The sequence below is a fragment of the Pteropus medius genome, unplaced genomic scaffold, assembly GCF_902729225.1.
Source record: "Pteropus medius unplaced genomic scaffold, Ma_sr-lr_union100, whole genome shotgun sequence".
In the NCBI taxonomy this organism is placed as follows: Eukaryota; Metazoa; Chordata; class Mammalia; order Chiroptera; family Pteropodidae; genus Pteropus; species Pteropus medius.
In genome coordinates, this window is record NW_024356249.1 from 4,938,226 (window position 1) to 4,954,673 (window position 16,448).

The 16,448-nt window shown below is 36.7% G+C and overlaps 1 protein-coding gene across 1 annotated transcript in view; it reads left to right on the plus strand.

Moving 5' to 3' along the window:
• The first annotated feature begins 2,908 nt into the window (after nucleotides 1-2,908).
• MTPN (myotrophin) overlaps nucleotides 2,909-16,448 on the plus strand; it is a 51,885-nt gene continuing 38,345 nt past the window's right edge. The window contains exon 1 of the mRNA XM_039861039.1: nucleotides 2,909-3,252. Within this exon, the coding sequence (XP_039716973.1) occupies nucleotides 3,181-3,252 (72 nt within the window). The 5' untranslated portion in view covers nucleotides 2,909-3,180. The remainder of the gene's footprint in view (nucleotides 3,253-16,448) is intronic.

Genomic DNA, 16,448 nt, shown 5'->3' on the forward strand with positions numbered 1-16,448 from the left:
CAAGCTGACTGGAGCCACTGCCACTGTCTTGAAAGTTGCTGGTTGCCATAGCAGAGAGATTAAAGAGCTCCGAAGGGTCTTGCATTGGTAAGCCTAGAAGTGACTCATATTACTTCTGCTCATAACTAATAGTCCAAAATTAGCAACATGACACACTTGAACCACAAGGAAGCCAGGAAGATCAGGCGGACAAAAGGAAATATTTGTTGAACATCATGAATGTCTAACAAAATAGGTGAACAAAAAAGTAGTGAAAATATCTGTGATAAATTAGGAGAAAGGAGGAATAAAACTGGGCTATATGGTAGAAGCAGTTGAGAAACCTACTTAAAGTAGGTGGTCTGGGAGGCCTCTCTGAAGAGGTGACATTTGCATTAAGACCTCAAAGGTCAGAAGGAGTGACAAGAATTAAAAGAACATTCCAGACATTAAACAAGTATAATGGCCTTAGGGGTGGAATGAGCTTGTTTTTTCCTGAAACTGGCAGAAGATGAGATCTGTGGAGACTCAAGAAGCAATGGAAGTGGGAGGAGCACGTCAGGAGATAGAGATGTCAGGGTCAGATCACAGAGTAGCCTGAAGGCCATAACAAATAATCAGGATTTTTTCTCAAATGCAATAGGAACCCAATAGGAAAGGTCTTAGGACAAGGAGTGCACGTTTGATTTGTGTTTTAAAAAGGTGACCCTGGCTATGTGGGAAATTACCGGGAAAAGGGTAAAAGTGAAAATGGGGAGACGGGCTAGGGGGCTCTGTAACAATACAAACAGATGCTAGGGCTGGGAAGAGGTGGAGGTAGGTTGCAGGGGGGAGGGTAACTCAGTAGTGAAGGTGGTAAGCAGTGAACAGTGTAAGAGATATTCTGAAGGACTTCCTGATGGCTTCAATAAGAAGGAAAGGTAAGAGTTGTTTATGATACACATTGTCAAAGATAAAGCAAGACACTAAAGTGGTAAGGAAAGATTTTTATCAGTAAATAAGTACTGCAATAGGGAAGAGAGTCCACTGTGAACAGAACTCTGCTTGGACAGAAGTGACTGGGTGTTTTAAAGGGATAATGAGGGAATGGATGAGTGAGGTCTTAGGGAAGTAAAAAATTGGGGAGGGGGGAAGCTTAGTGTAAATACAATTAGGCCTGCTGTGTCTGCTACTTGGCAATTATGGAAGTTAAATTCTAACCTCCTACAGAGACTGGGAGACAGGGACCTATCCTTAGGTATTGGCTGGAACAAATGGTGAAAAAAGAAATTTTAAACAGCTTTAAGTGTTATCGAGCAGAAACTTTAAGAATGACTAGGGCCATATTAGGAATGTGGTCTTGAGCTATTAGAAACCATGTCTGTGTTTGTTCAAGTCTTTACAGATGAAGGTTGAGGCCTAGTCAGGAAGAGGACTCAGGAACCTGGCTAGAGTTCGGTCAAGGAGAGAATTGTCACCAATTTTCTCTCTTTAGTGATGGAGTATCATTCATAGAGATAGAGAAGTCTAGGGGACAATTAGGTTTAAAAATCTAGAGGAGACTAAATCCTATTTTGAACATGTTAAGTTTGAGACATTCAAATGGATAAGAAATTAAATATAGGAATGGGTCACATAGAAGTCTGGGCTATAGCTATAAATCAAGAACTGTCAGCATGAGCTAATTCAAAGATCACACACATGGGAGTTAAAGTGATGGAGACTCTAGGACTTACCTAACAAATCCCTCTTTGAGATTTGGTTCTAGAAGTATGTCATCATTAGGTGTACGGGCGTATTTCTAATGGTCACAAAGTAAAATGAACAAAATAACAATCATTTTGCTGTTAAGTATTTGAAAATTTTTCTTTTGATTTGAAATCTATCTCTATTTGCTATTTCTAAATGATAGCTCCTCCCCAAATTACATTTATTGAACACCGTTGTTATTACATTTTATACGTGTGGAAAACTGAACAGAGAAGAATTAAGTAACTTGCCTGAGGTGACACAAAGTTAAGGGTTGGGTCCTGTTTTGAAAACTAAGCAATCTGGTTCCAGAGTCTGTGTTCTAAACCCTTATACTTTATGGCAACAAGCCTATAGTAAAGTAGTTTGGTTTATTTATTTAATGACTTTAAATGTATCATAGTTCCAATAAGCATTTTTATTGGATCTCACTATGCTCAGGTGTGCACATCTGGATCATTAAGGTTGAGGCACAGTTTGCCTGGTGGCTATGCCTCAAGGTATTACTGCCAAATTCTAGGAAGAGTAGACTGGCTTCACTAGAAAGATCCCGAAGTTTCAAACTCTTTAAAACAAATGAACACAAAATTTTAAAAATGCAATTGTACAGAACAGTCAGGTTTGCTCTGCTCTGTAGCATCACACTGAAGTCCTAGTTCTGGGTATCATTTGCTGTCAGAGAAATGAAGTTTTCCGTCCACAGAACATTATACATCATATTGGCACACTAGATTCACACAGTTGTCACAATACTAAAGAGTTCTTTGAGCGCAGGAATTATTTCATCTCTCTTAACTATATCCTAGTAGAGTTAAAAGGGATGCTTGATATACGAGGAAGAAAGGCAAAGAGAGGGAAGAAGGAGAAAGGGGGCGAGAGGGAAAGAAAAGAAGGGAATTCAAACAGTAACACTGGACTCTTTGAGGTGAGAATGATGCCCTCCAAGTTTGTTTTTAAGTTTTTCCTATTTATGGCGTGCAGAAACATTCTGATCCCATCTAACATACTCTAACTCTCCCTTCACTCACTTTCTGCCCTCCGGGTCCCTTCTCACTGGCCTCCCAGTCCCGCCCACTGCTCCCCCGCCCGTCAGCCCGCCTGTCAAGCCACTGCGCACTGCGCCTGCGCACACAGGCTGCTCTTCCCGCGGGCCCTCGGGGCGGGGTCCAGAGAGCAGAAGGGAAGAGGAAGTTGGGGGAGGGTCCTAGCTGGGAGTGAACCGGAAGTGCAAACCCTCCTACTTCTTCTCGACCAGGCGGAACCTGTTCGGCTGGGCCCGGTGGCCGCAAGAGAACTTTCTCCCGCCCCAACGGTCTCAGCGGCCAACTGCCCCGCCCGCCTGGCAGCCTCCCCCGCCTTCTCCTCTCCGGCTCCGTGCGGCGGCCCTGTCTCCTTCTTGCCCGGCGATATCCGCTTGCTGCTGCCACCGCCACCTCGTCTTCTGCCCGGCCAGCCGGCCTGCCCGCTGCAGTGATGTGCGACAAGGAGTTCATGTGGGCCCTGAAAAACGGAGACTTGGACGAGGTGAAAGACTATGTGGCCAAGGTAAGCGGCGACGAGTCGAGTGGAGTAGGCGAGAGCGCAGAGGTGGGATGGAGATGAGGCTGGGGAAGCTGATGAGCTGGGCTGGCGAGGGGGTGGGGCGGTGGGGGAGAGGCGTCTTGAATGGAGGTGGCACCAAGGGGAGAGGAGAGTCAGGGATCATCTGAACTGAGAGAAGGGTCCGGATACCTTGGTCGCGTTGTGTCAGGTCACTGCTGTGTTGGTACAGCCAGGCTCTTGCTTCTTGACCCATTGGGGGAGGGAAGGGGAAGGGAGGTACCGGCTCTTTTGAGTCACTTCTGAGCCCTGATCCTTTGAGTTAGGCCCTCTTCTACGCCAGAGTTACTTAAATCTTTTGGGATGAAATGATTCTCCATTTTGAACCTGCCCATTAGTGAGTGAAGTGACCTGAGTGATGAGAATCAGAGGAACTTTTTTTATTAACTGTGGGCCGTTAATGAATTTAATGTTCGTGGACCGTGAAAAAGAGTACCCAAAATAGTAATACTTTAAAAGAAACTTCACTGCGGGATTCTTAACTTTGGGTGTGGCCTTTTTCCTCTCCCGCACTACAGCAAAAACATAACTTGCTTCAAAGTGGTAAGCTTGTCAGTTAGCATCTGGGAGTGTTTAAGTTATCTGAGTAGTTTTCAAACAAATGGTAAGTTACTTCATCTTTCTCCTTGATTCCATCTGAAATGCTTACACTTGTAATCAGTAGTAATGCAGTTTAGTCAGTATATTTGAGGATGAAATCGTGAAGACAGCTGATCTCAAAACTAAACTCAAAATATAAAACCGAATCCACATGTTTGTGGATTGGTAAAATTCCATGCTGGCCTGCTTTCGGACCCTGAAACTGCCTTTCGTAATTATGAGAGAACTTACATGTTATTTTGATATGATAAACCTAAAAAGGAATCTTCTAAAACAGAAGCATAACTTTATGACATAACCATGGAGTGCATATTGCTCACCAAAAAGTGTGAGAACCCAATCTAGATTTTAGGTCTTCAAAGTGTATGAACACCAGTATGGTGCTGTGTTTATGTTTCAGAGATCTGTGTTAGGAAGCAAATAAGCAAAAGCAGAGTTTCTTAAAACTTGTAGGATTGTGCAAGGCAAACTAATAGTTTTTACTCTGTTTAATTCCATTACATGCAGACTTTTTGCATGCAAATTATTTGCTTAGTTGTTATTTGCAGTGGATTTTTAGGGCACTGTTCACTGCCTTCTCTGCTAGTTAACAGTCTGAAACCTGACTTACTAGATGTTTCAATGTAAGATTAAAGGGAAGAAATGACTTGCAACACTTCAATCCGTGGTACACATCCCAGTGATTGGACACAGTATGATTGGACACAGTAGTACTGGAAGTTAGTGGGTTTTTGTTTTTCTGTGATTGTGGAAACTTGAAATACGAAAAGTTGACAAATACCGAGCTTCAAAAATAACACAATTTATGTAGTGTCTTGCCAGTACATTATTTTATATCATCCTTTCCAGTCTTGTGCAGTACTTTCATTAGTCCCATAGGTACTTAAAAAAAAAAATCCAAAATTACAGAGATAACAAAGGATGAAGCCAGAACTAAACTGCTGACTCTGAAACAGACTCTGACTTCTCAATGGAGTCTCTCACAATCTAACATGTAATTGTGAAAGTATACCAACATTTCTAGTAAGACATTCCCAGGTCCACATCCAGACAGAGAAATTATATATAAAGAGTTCTCAATCACACAAAACATTCATGTAGAAATATGTGCCCAAAACAATGAATTAATTTGTTTTCACTTAGTTTTTAAGTTAGGACATTATGTTCGGTTTGATTTTGTTTTTTTATGTCACTACCATAGTGCCTACTCTCATTAACAAAAAAAGATGTGAACGAAAACAAGGGTAGACATTCAAAGAGACATGTCTCTTCCAGGCCTCTATATCAAGTTAAAGGAAGTATTGAGAACTGGTTTATCCAAAAAGGTTTGACTGTAATGTAATCCTATGAACAGATCATTGAGCTCTTTCCTTTCTTAATTTTTATTGAGTAACTTGAGCATCTTAAAATGTCTTTTTTTAATGAAAATTAACAACAACAAGAAAAACAAAAGAAAAACTAGCATTCCAGTTTTTATTACTGAGCTCTCTTATTATGTCTATTCACATCTCAAGTCCTTAGAACAGTTTCTTCTGCTCAGCAGCCATCTTCCCTGCCTGTTCATTGACTCACCTTTTTCATCCAGCAATTTTTGAACTATTTTTTTGAGTTCATATAATGTGCATTTATCTAAGTAAGTGTGCACAAAGAAAGTGCATGAAGACACTTTTGGACTTGTTTAGTTTTTCTTCTAAGGAGTGAGAGTCTTTAAAATATTCTAGCCTGTACTCCTATGAAGATCACTCACATTGTTAACATAAAAGAATGGACCCGTAGGTGAAGCATTTTGGTATTCTTTTTTTAAATTAATATTAAAAAATAATTGTACTTTTCTACCTGCTTCTGACTTCTGTACAGAAATCTGAAGTATGGATAGGCATCAATTATCTGTTTGGGGTAAGTTTTTAAACTCTTAAAAATCAGTTCAAAGTTCTCAAACCATTGAAAATTGTATGGTTCTAAATGGAAAAAGTAGCATATAAAGAAAAATTTAGATTACTTCGTATTAAATGTTCACCTGTAACGTTAAAACAATATCTGAAATAGTTTGGCTTCTTGACTGACCTAAAGGCTATATTTAGTTAGTTTTAACATTTTTATTGGGCACCTTTCAGGTCCCAAGCACTTCGCTAGATCTGGTACGATCGTGAAGAAGTTAGACAATGCTTGAGAAACTTAAGCATCTATATTCAGCAGACCTACGTGAAAAAGCTTTCATACTTTTAAAGTAGTATGCAAATTATAAGTAACACCTCGCAAAATTCAGTTTGTCCAATTGGAAAAGTGAAAGACAGTCAATAAGATATTCATGAGCAGTGATAGTAGATATTCATAGCTTAATTTTCAAGCTGTATGCTTCCTCTGGATGACATTATTTTTGCCTTTGTCTCTTGTTTTTGCCTTGATGTTAATTTCTCCCACTGGAGTTAATTCAGCCCTCATCTGAGCTCCAGACTGCCTAATGGTTAGCTCTGTTCAGATAAATTCCAAACTGTACTCATATTTTCTTCTCTAAAACTATTTCTATTCCTGTTGCCTCCAATGCAACCCAACCATTTGCCCAAACTAGAAATTGGGGAATTTTCTACCTTCTTAGTCTCTCTCATTTACTTACTCTTCATTCTCATTGCTACTATAGATTAGTTATTGCTTCTCTCCCACCTGGACTGTGTTTTCCTTGACTATAGTTTTCCCCTCCATCCTTGTCACCGTGCACATCTTAGCTGGAGGGATCATGCTGTAATATGAATCCGAGCATGTTAATCTTTTCAACTAACCTCCCTCACTCCTCTTAGAATACTTTTGTCATTCTCCTTTATTTATTTTAAAAAATGGTCAACTCCTCCTTGATTTGGCATACTTGGCCATTATGATCTGGCCTGTGCCTGTCTTTCTAAACTCACCTCTCTGCCTGCGCACTCTGCTCCAGACCCTGCCATGCTGTTTCTTTCTTGTACAACTTTCCATGTGCTCTGTCATCCTCCTTGTCCAAGTCTGCTCACCTCAATCCCTAACTCCCAACCTGATGAGCTCCTATTTATCCTCTTAGCTTAAATATCTCCTCTTCCGGAAAAACATTTTGATTTCAGATGGAGTGCTGCTGCTTTTACGGTTTCACTTGTCAAATTTGTTTCGTTTATATTTATCAAATTATCTGTTTTTAATTAGGATCTGAGCCTCTAGAGGGTAGATGCTATATATATTTTCCATCTTGTATCCTCAGTATAGTGCCAAGGAATTTCACACATTGAAAGCATACGTTCCAAATAAATTCTTTTTATTAGCTACAGTTACAGTATAGTTCATTAGTTATATAAAGACATTTAGCATTGAGAGGATGGCTTCTATTGCCAGGTACTATAAAGCACTCTGTAACATTTTTACCTAAGTTTTCACTTGCTTTTTACCACGGCATTTCAATATAGATAATGGTATTCCCATTTCAAGGATGAGGAAACTGAAGCTTGGAGAAGTTAAGTAACTTAACAAGGTCACAAAGTAAGTAGCACAACTGGGATTCAAACCTAGAGCGCTCTGAATCTGCAGCCCACATATTTTTCACCGTTATCAGTCAGCCTTGAAATGGTTATCTGGTTTCTTAGCTCACAGTAAGCTAGAATCAGCACGTGGAGAAAATGAGAAAGGAGCTGGTAAGAGACAGGGACAAGTTATCTCAGATTATGAATAAAGAATAGAAAAAATGGCTACAATTTTTAAAAATAATGTAACAATTTGAAAATAGCATAGAGACAACAGCTCTATAAACTAAATCTCATCAGAGGCTATCTTGATTCAAAGTGTGTCCATAAAGAGACTATTCGATAGCTTATGGAAACTTCTTTGTATTTATAGTCCCACATAATCTTATGTTGTAATTAATGTTTATAATTATGATCCCGTGTAGCACAGAAAAAGTCAAATTGTGTCCGTTTGCCTTAGGAAGAAACAAAAGTATTGCGATTTCTATTCAGAATGGTTTAAATTAAATAGCACTTTTTTTCCATACAGTATGCTCTCAAAATTTTATATGTTTGAGCTCTGTGATGCTGTGTACAGGTATAACATCACTTATCACATCAACCCATAAGCATAAGCTAATTTTAGAGATTTTAGAGATGAAGAGACCAAAGCAAAGGTTAAATAACTTGCCCAAGGTCATGAGGCCCTTGAATAATGAGTAGTGAGGCTGAGATTTTAACCCAGTCTGTGACTTCAAAGCCCCTGCTATTACACTTCATACCATTCACCTTTATTACTCAATAATGCTACATAACTCAGGGGATACTATATTATTGAGTATATAAGTGTGAAAAATAATGACATCTGGATGGAATTTATCCATCGAGACTACTTAGAGGTGAGCTTTGCAGTCGATTTTGAGGGTCCAGCTCTCTTAGAGATGAGGGTTTCTGAGTCAAATTGATAAGTCCCATATAATTTCCAGTAGGTCTGATATACTCCTTTACTTGTGCTTCTGTTTCACTTGCTGTGAAATACTATACATCAGGTGTCTAACTTCCCCTTTCTCTGTGGTTTCCTTTCCCTCTCCAGCCCCCATTCTGATTACGTCTGCCTTTGACACTCTGGTAGGTTTGAGAAGCCACGGTGGTACACCCAGTGAGAGGATAGGATCTCTTGAACCCGAGAAAAGTTATCAACTCTAATCTTTTAGAAATTGTAAGACTTAATTGGGATCCCTTTTCACTTCCGAATAAAAAAGGTTCATTTAAAAGAGGTTCTGATTCAGTCTCTCTTGCAATTATTTTATGTGGTTTTCTCTTTTTTTCTTTTTTAAAATTACTAGTTTCTTATCATAAAAACTTTTCACTGTGTTATGCCTTTCCACAGCAGGGCTGATGACCCAGTCAGCTTGTATATCAGCTTGTTTATCAGCTTGTGTAAGATATATGTGCCCTCAATAGATACAGAAAGTTTAGTATGGGTACTTTTCTTTCTATTAGTCTTTTATTTCTTCGAATAGAATATAAAGGAAGATGTGCATGCTATATGTAGTGTTTCGCTTTGAGATTTTTAAACTATCTTTACACTAGTGCAGACGAGTGTAATAAAACCGATTTCAATTATACAATAATATATGCTTATTTTTTAGAAGATAAAGCTGCATTAAATAAAATAAAGTAAAACAAAGTGTCCCATTGGCTATTCCCCCTACCCAGGTGATAGATATCTTTCTTTAAAATATAAAACTTATTACGTATTTTTAAGGAGAAGTATAAAAAAGATAAAAATTGGCCCATGATTCTACCATCTAGATAACTTCTATTAACTTTAAAAAGTGAAATTAAATTATTTCAGGTACAAGTTAGAAAAGGCAACCAATGTGACTCCCTTCTTCCATCCTTGTGAACAAAGCAGCCATTCTTAACAGATTCACATAATTAATTTCAGGAAAACATTGCAAATTCACTTCCTCATCCATTTTCCCACTTAAAAAAAATTCTGTGCACTCTTCTGCACTTTGCTTTTTTAAATTCCTTGATAATTCATCTTAGGTTCCACATTGAAATTTATTCATATGCCCCACCTTTTTTTAAAATGGTACATGATGTACCATTTTGAGGGTATACCGTAATTTAACTAATGCTCTACGGTAAACAATTTTTTATTTTTGTAATTAATGCTGTAGTGATTACCTTTATATATATTCCTCAACAACTTTGAGACTGTATTACCTTCCTGATGAGTTTTATCAGCTGAGGCTCATATCGGCAGTGGGTGAGACTGATCATTCCCTTGCAACGTCTGAAGCACTGGGCATCATCAGAATTGTTAATTTTTGCTATTTTATAGGTGGAAAATAATGTGTTGTTTCTATTTGCATTTCTTGAATAAGGAGATTATCTTATTAAAACTTTATTAGCATTTGTATTCTTTTCCCCAGATTTCTTTTTTTTATAATTTGTTCATTATTCTCTTAGGCAGTTGGTTGTTTCTTATTTGTATGGATTCTGTACAAATTAAGGGAATTTTTGTCATATATTTTGCAAAAATTTTTCCCAGTTTATCACTCGTCTTCATCTATTTTGTTGTTTTTGTTCTACAACAACTTTACCCTCAATGTGGTTAAATATGTCACTTTTTCCCCCTTTGGTGAGATGGGTTTTTGTGTCCCATTTACAGAGACCTATTTCTTCTAAGATTATAAATAAATTTTGCTCTTCTAGAATTTCTTGGGGTTTTTTTGTTTTGTTTTTTGCATTTTAAGCATTTAATCCTTCTGTTATTTATTTCGAAGTAAGGCATGAGATAGGAATATAGTTTGTGTATTTGTTTTTTTAACAGTTTCCACACCATTTATTAAATACTTCCTCTTTACCTACTAATCTGAATTTTATCTTTATCATAAACAGAATTCCAATATGTATTTGGGTTTCTTACTCTTTTTCTGTCCATACTAAATTGTTTTAATGATCATAGCTTCATAATATGTTTCAGTTTGGAATAGAGCCACTTTCCCTCTGATACTCTCTTTAGAATTTTCGAAGGTGGTTCCTTTAAAGTTTTTTCCTTTTTCTGTTGTCTCAGAAAAAAAATATGAGGATTCTTTGGACCTACCTCACATTTAACCCATATGTCTTCATAAGCATTTAACTTCTTTTCTGGAATGCTGGCATCATGCGATCTGAAGAACATAATGCATTAGGTTTTAATTGTTTTTGAAATATCTTAGGCTAGGAGGATATGGTGCAGTACGGGACTATTCTATATCAAAGTATTTGAAACAACGAGATGTGCTTAGGTAATCAAATCATAGCAGAATTGATCATTAAGAGTTGTTTTATAGTATTACATTAAAGACCACCTTGTAATGAGAAATATTGCTGAAAGTAATTTTTTTGTGACTATCTTTACTACAGTTGACCCATGAACAGTGTGAGGTTTATGGTCATCGACCTCCATGCAGTCAAAAATCCATGTATAACTTTCCATTCGCCCAAATTTAACTACTGTCATCCTTTGGTATCTGCAGGATTTGGTTCTAAGACTGCCTTCCTCCGCAGATACCAAAATCTGTGGATGCTCAAATCCATTATATAAAGTGGCATACATCAATGTATACAGTTAGCCCTCCACATCAGCAGATTCCCAGCTTTAGATCAAAAATACTGTTTCTGATCCACAGTTGGTTTAATTCCTAGATGTGAAACCCAGGGAGATGGAGGGTTGACCATATATTGAAAAAATTTGCAAAAGAGTGGACATGCATAGTTCAAGGGTCAACTGTATGTAGATAGTTCTGATGCTTAGAAACTTGATTTTTTTTAAGTCAGCATAACATTACAAGGGTGGAGAGAAACTGATTCCTAAAATCAGTGAGAGAAGAACATAAGCTGACCCCCAAAACTGAATGGGCAAAATGTCATGTTACCTTAAAGTTCCAGAGGCCCATACAGTAATATGTATAAATGCAACCTCAGGCTTCAAGAAAAGTTTGTATTTGGTCTACATTTCTCTCATTTAAGTCAGAGGCATGCGTGATATATTTTGGAAAGATGTCTATTTGCTTATATAAAATAACGTTTTAATACTTGGGTCAAAACTTGGCCATTGGAAAATTAAATTCCCCCCCCCAAAAAAAGTTGCAGATAATAAACTTTTTACCCATAATATAATTGAAGCTACAACACTGTCCTTTGGGAATTTGAAAGTACATTATTGGTGAAACCACAGCATAGTGTTTAAATATTGGCTTTGGAATTAAACCCTGCAGTTCTGGCCCTCTTACTAACTGGATTACTCTAGGTGAGATAGTTAACAGCTCAGAGCTTGATTTTCCTCATTTGGGAAAAGTTAGGGTAATTATAATACCTACTTTATATGTATAAACTGTGTACCATTTTCCTTGGTAGCTTGTGGTGAATGCTAATGTTAGCCATTGTTACTGATAATAACCATAAATTTGTTTAGAGGCAAAACTGCTTAACGACCATCCAGCTCACTTATATTGTAGATAAAGAGAAATTAGATATTAAAGGCTTGACCAGGATCATACTGCTAATTAGGATTAGGACTTAAATTCAGTTTTTCCACTACACTATGGTGTTTTCTAATGAAATATTTTATGCTGGCTATTACCTCTGTTGAAATATTCTTTTTTGCCCCATCTACTTTGTAAATTTTTGCTTATATTTAAAGTTTCATTCTACATAGCATTCCCTGACTGTGCAGTTAATCCCTCATTTATGCCAACGTGGTATCTGATGTAGAACTTTCCTATTGTGTTTATGCTCTAGTGTAGAGTTGCTTGAGAGCTGTGGGCTCCTGGCTTGACTGGCAAGTCACTGGACTTGAATTTGAAAACCAGAGGCTTAATAAACTCAAATATGTGGACTAAGTCTTTTTTTACTACTTAGATATATGAATAGTAACTCTCAAACTTGAGAACTGAGACTCCCCCTACGAAATATTTCTTCTGCAGGTCTTGATTGAAAATACAGTGTTTGTAGTGGGGCATTTGTCTTTTGTAGGGGTGGGGTTTCCCAGCATTCCCTTCTTGTGTTTGAGGAGTTCCTGGTGTGAATCTTGGTGAAATCCTGGTTCCCACCACCACAAAAGCCAGAAAGGACAAATAAATTGCTTTTTCCTGCCCATACTTAGGAAATGGGCCCTTAACCCAAGCATGGCTAGTTGGATGCTTTTGTCTGGAGGTGATAGACTCAGGCACAGTAAAAGATGTAGAGGCAGCAGTAAACTGAAGTAGTAGTGTGCCCATTGTAACATCTCTTCTGTACCCAGGTGGTTCTTGTGACAGATTTTGATTTTATTTCTTTCACACCTCCTTGATTCCTGAGCTTTTACTCCGCTTGGTTCTTCAGCCTTCCCAGCAAATCTGAGAGCTACTTTTAACATCTTTTTAATGCATTACATTTCTGTTAATCAGTATGAATTGGCTTCTGTTCTTGCAATTGAGAACCCCATATTAATTTTTACCTGCCTGTCTCCCCTGTTGTGCTGTGAACTTTTTGAAGATAGAAATTATCTTTGTATTTCCAGTATTTATCACATTGTCTCTTAACTGCCATATAATTTAGTTAAATTTGGGTTTAATTGGTATTTCTAGGAATTAACGCTTTTGTTGTTTTTAAAGTTTTACCATATACCTTTTTGTTATAGATGTTCTTAGTAAAAATGATGTTCCTTCATTTTCTCTCTTGGAAATAGCTATAAGTTTTCAAACTCTATTGTTTTAAAGTCAGTGAACTTCATCCAACTTTTCCACACTGCTACAGTAGTTTTGGAATGCTGTTTTGACAATAGTTGTATAAATATTAATGCCGGCTTCCACTTGTAATGTCATTACCATCGTTTTAGAATTTCAGTTTAGAATTTTTTAAACCACACAGTCTCAGTAGAAGTAAAGGTAGTTTTTATGCCGTTCCCATGTGAAGAATAAGTCACCGGTGCTTTTTCATTGTTATTAATGAACAAATATCAAAACCTTTACTTAATGCCACATTACTTATAATAATATAAAAAAGCATGCAGACCATCAAACCAATAAAATTGAAAGCTTTCTAGCTGCAAACTAAATCTGTGGAAAATACCTTTATTATTTGTTCTTTTAAAGCCCTCTATAGAAGAGTATACTTTCACTTTAGATTCCAGTAGACCTGAGTCTGACTCTGAACCCTACCATTTATTAACCTGGTCAAGTTATTTAATTTAAACCTCGGCTTTCTCATCTGCAAATAGGAATTATAAAAGTACCCAATTCATATATTTTAATCTGATTTTCAGAAGAGATAGTAAATGTAAAATCCACAAAGCAGTGCCTACCACATTGGAACTATATTCACCGTTTGTGTTGTTTTTATGTAGGTCCTTTCCTAAGAAATGAGTAGTTGTGATTAGAGACTATGGCTTTGTAAACCATGTCTACTGTTGTGCAAAAGCAGTCATCGATGCTACATAAACAAATGAGCATGTCTATGTTCCAGTAAAAATTTACAGAAACAGGCTGCAGGCTGAATTTGGCCAGTGGGTGTTTGCTCACGTTGTTTACATAACATTGAAGTTGCAAAAACTGGGTCGTCTAATAAACTAGATTTAATTTCGTTTCCCCGAGAGTTTTTGAGATCTAAAATAATTTAAATGTATGATGAAATATAAAACTTATTTTAGGGATCAGCATTTCCAAAAATATGATTCAGAAATGTTTATGGTTGAAAGATATTGAACTGTAAGGAAAAGCAAGGCATGGAAAGCCATATGTAGATGGGGGAAGAGAGAGATTGAATGAAATTCTCTAAAAGAGAAAGCATAGGATCTCTGCAGTAAATTTCAGCCTTACACAAGAGGCCTAGAATATACTGAAAATTAGGAATTATTACTTGTAATTATGCAAACAGAAACTAATTTAGATCCTTAAACTGAAAAGAATTTCTACAAAATCTTGTCAGCTGTCAAAGGTCTTTCACCAACAGTGTTCCAGAATTTTTCTCTCCCAAGCCCTAGTGCCAGTCCTATGACCTGGCTTGATTTCCAACTCCAGAAGTGAAAGAGAAGGCAGTTAGCACAGTTTTCACTGGTTCATTCATAATTCATTCAGCAAATATCAATTGAGCACCTGCAGTGCCTGCCACTGTATTCAATAGCGATGGAAATACAATAATGAATAATTCTTCTGAGAATGAGTTTTCTTTGGTAGGTTCAGTTAAAAGGACATATATAGGAAAGATAAATAAGATGATTGTATGGGTTCTGAATAAAGTATTTCTCTATTTAATGCATGACATATGAATACAACTTAGAAAGCAGCTATACAAATGTGTCGAGAAAACATATAGCTATATAAAAAGAATAGACTGTCTTAAGATCCAAGAAAAAGTCATATTTGATTGCAGTATAGAGGAGAATCAACACCAAATCAAACATCAAATTCCAAATGGAAGATAATGGGAACAGAATGCTTTCTCTTTGAGTACCTACTCCTTGCCACGTATGGTCCTCATAATAAATTAATATACATATAGATATGCATATCATGTAATCCTCACAACTACCCTGGTAGGCTTTCTCTCTATTCTGTAGTTAGGGAAATGGAAATTAAGAAACTTGCCTGACATCCTACAGCTAAGAAGTGAAAAGACAGGATTTGATCTGACTCATTCCAAAAGAATATTTTTCCCATCATTTGCATTGATTTGTTTCAGAACTACCAGTAAAATACATAGATGAAAAAAATTTGAAGATTAAGTGTTAAGTAGATAAAAGACTTGAGACTGAACCAGCAAAAAATAGGGAAGGACATAGTTTTTCCAAACCAAGAAGATCCAAGATTGCAAATAGAGAGTCTCCACACTTCTATTCAAAACTGATAAACAAATGAGGAGCAAGACACATCCTTGTTAAAATGAGTATAAAGATTTTTCTTTTAGTCTGTAAACCTTTGGGCAAAATAATATAAATTTCAAGGAGTAAAATCAGTTTACCTTTAGATTATTTTCTCTGATAGACAGTGCTGGAAAACAGTGAAACAGGCAGTTTTGTTAAGAATAGATGATGTGAAAAAATATATTCAAGTTGTCTGTCATTCATGTATGATGGCAACAGAAAAACGATCTTAAAACATGATCCCTCTTCCCACTCAAAAGATCGCTACAGAAATCCCATGTGAAACTTCAGATTGAACTTTTCTTTCCCTGTCTCTCTCTCCTTTGGTCCTCTCCTTTCCTTCCTTTCTCCCTCTCCCTTTCTGTCATGGGTTTATTTACAGATATAGCCTTTAGGAATGTAAACCATTGGATTGGGACATGAGATGTTTCCCAGGCTACATAAAATTGTAGGAATAAATTCCAACTGTGGAGCCATGAATTAGTTTCTTGAAAATGAAGCTACTTTTTGATCATATTTATCCTTTGTCCAAAGTGAGATACTACTATAATGTTTTGAATGGATTGTCAATTTTGGTAGTCTTTCTTCATATAAATACATGCATTTTGTTAAACTGAAATTTTAATTTTATACCACCAGTAAAATTTTTAAAAGATACTTTACTATTTTCAGTTAGAAGACGTCTAAGTGTGACTAAAGAAAAATAAAGTATGCATTTAATAAGTAAATCAGCTGTATAAAACTAAATCACTAACGTAGTCACTTTAGGGGGAAAAAACGTGCATTAAAAGTTCTATGTAGTTGTATAGATGGGGAATATACCATAAGATTTGGGGTCTTAACCATCACGACTTCCATTTCAAATCTTTTTTTGTTAGTAAGAAAGGTAGATGCTAAACACTTTTATTAGTTAAAAATACTTATAAGAGTTATATATTACTTTTGCACTTAAATTTTTTTCCAGCTCACATTTCTTTAATGTGATCCCGGTAAGTAAACTAATGAAAATGGACGTATAACTTGAATATATATTTTAGAACCTTGAAAAGTCATAGGTTAAGAATTCCAGAGACAGAAAGACACAGTTATTTGTATGACTATGTTAAAAACACAGGACTCGTTTATTTTGTAGTTTCATTCTTAAACAAGGTATATTTTGCTGCTCTTTTACTGTGAACAATTTTTTT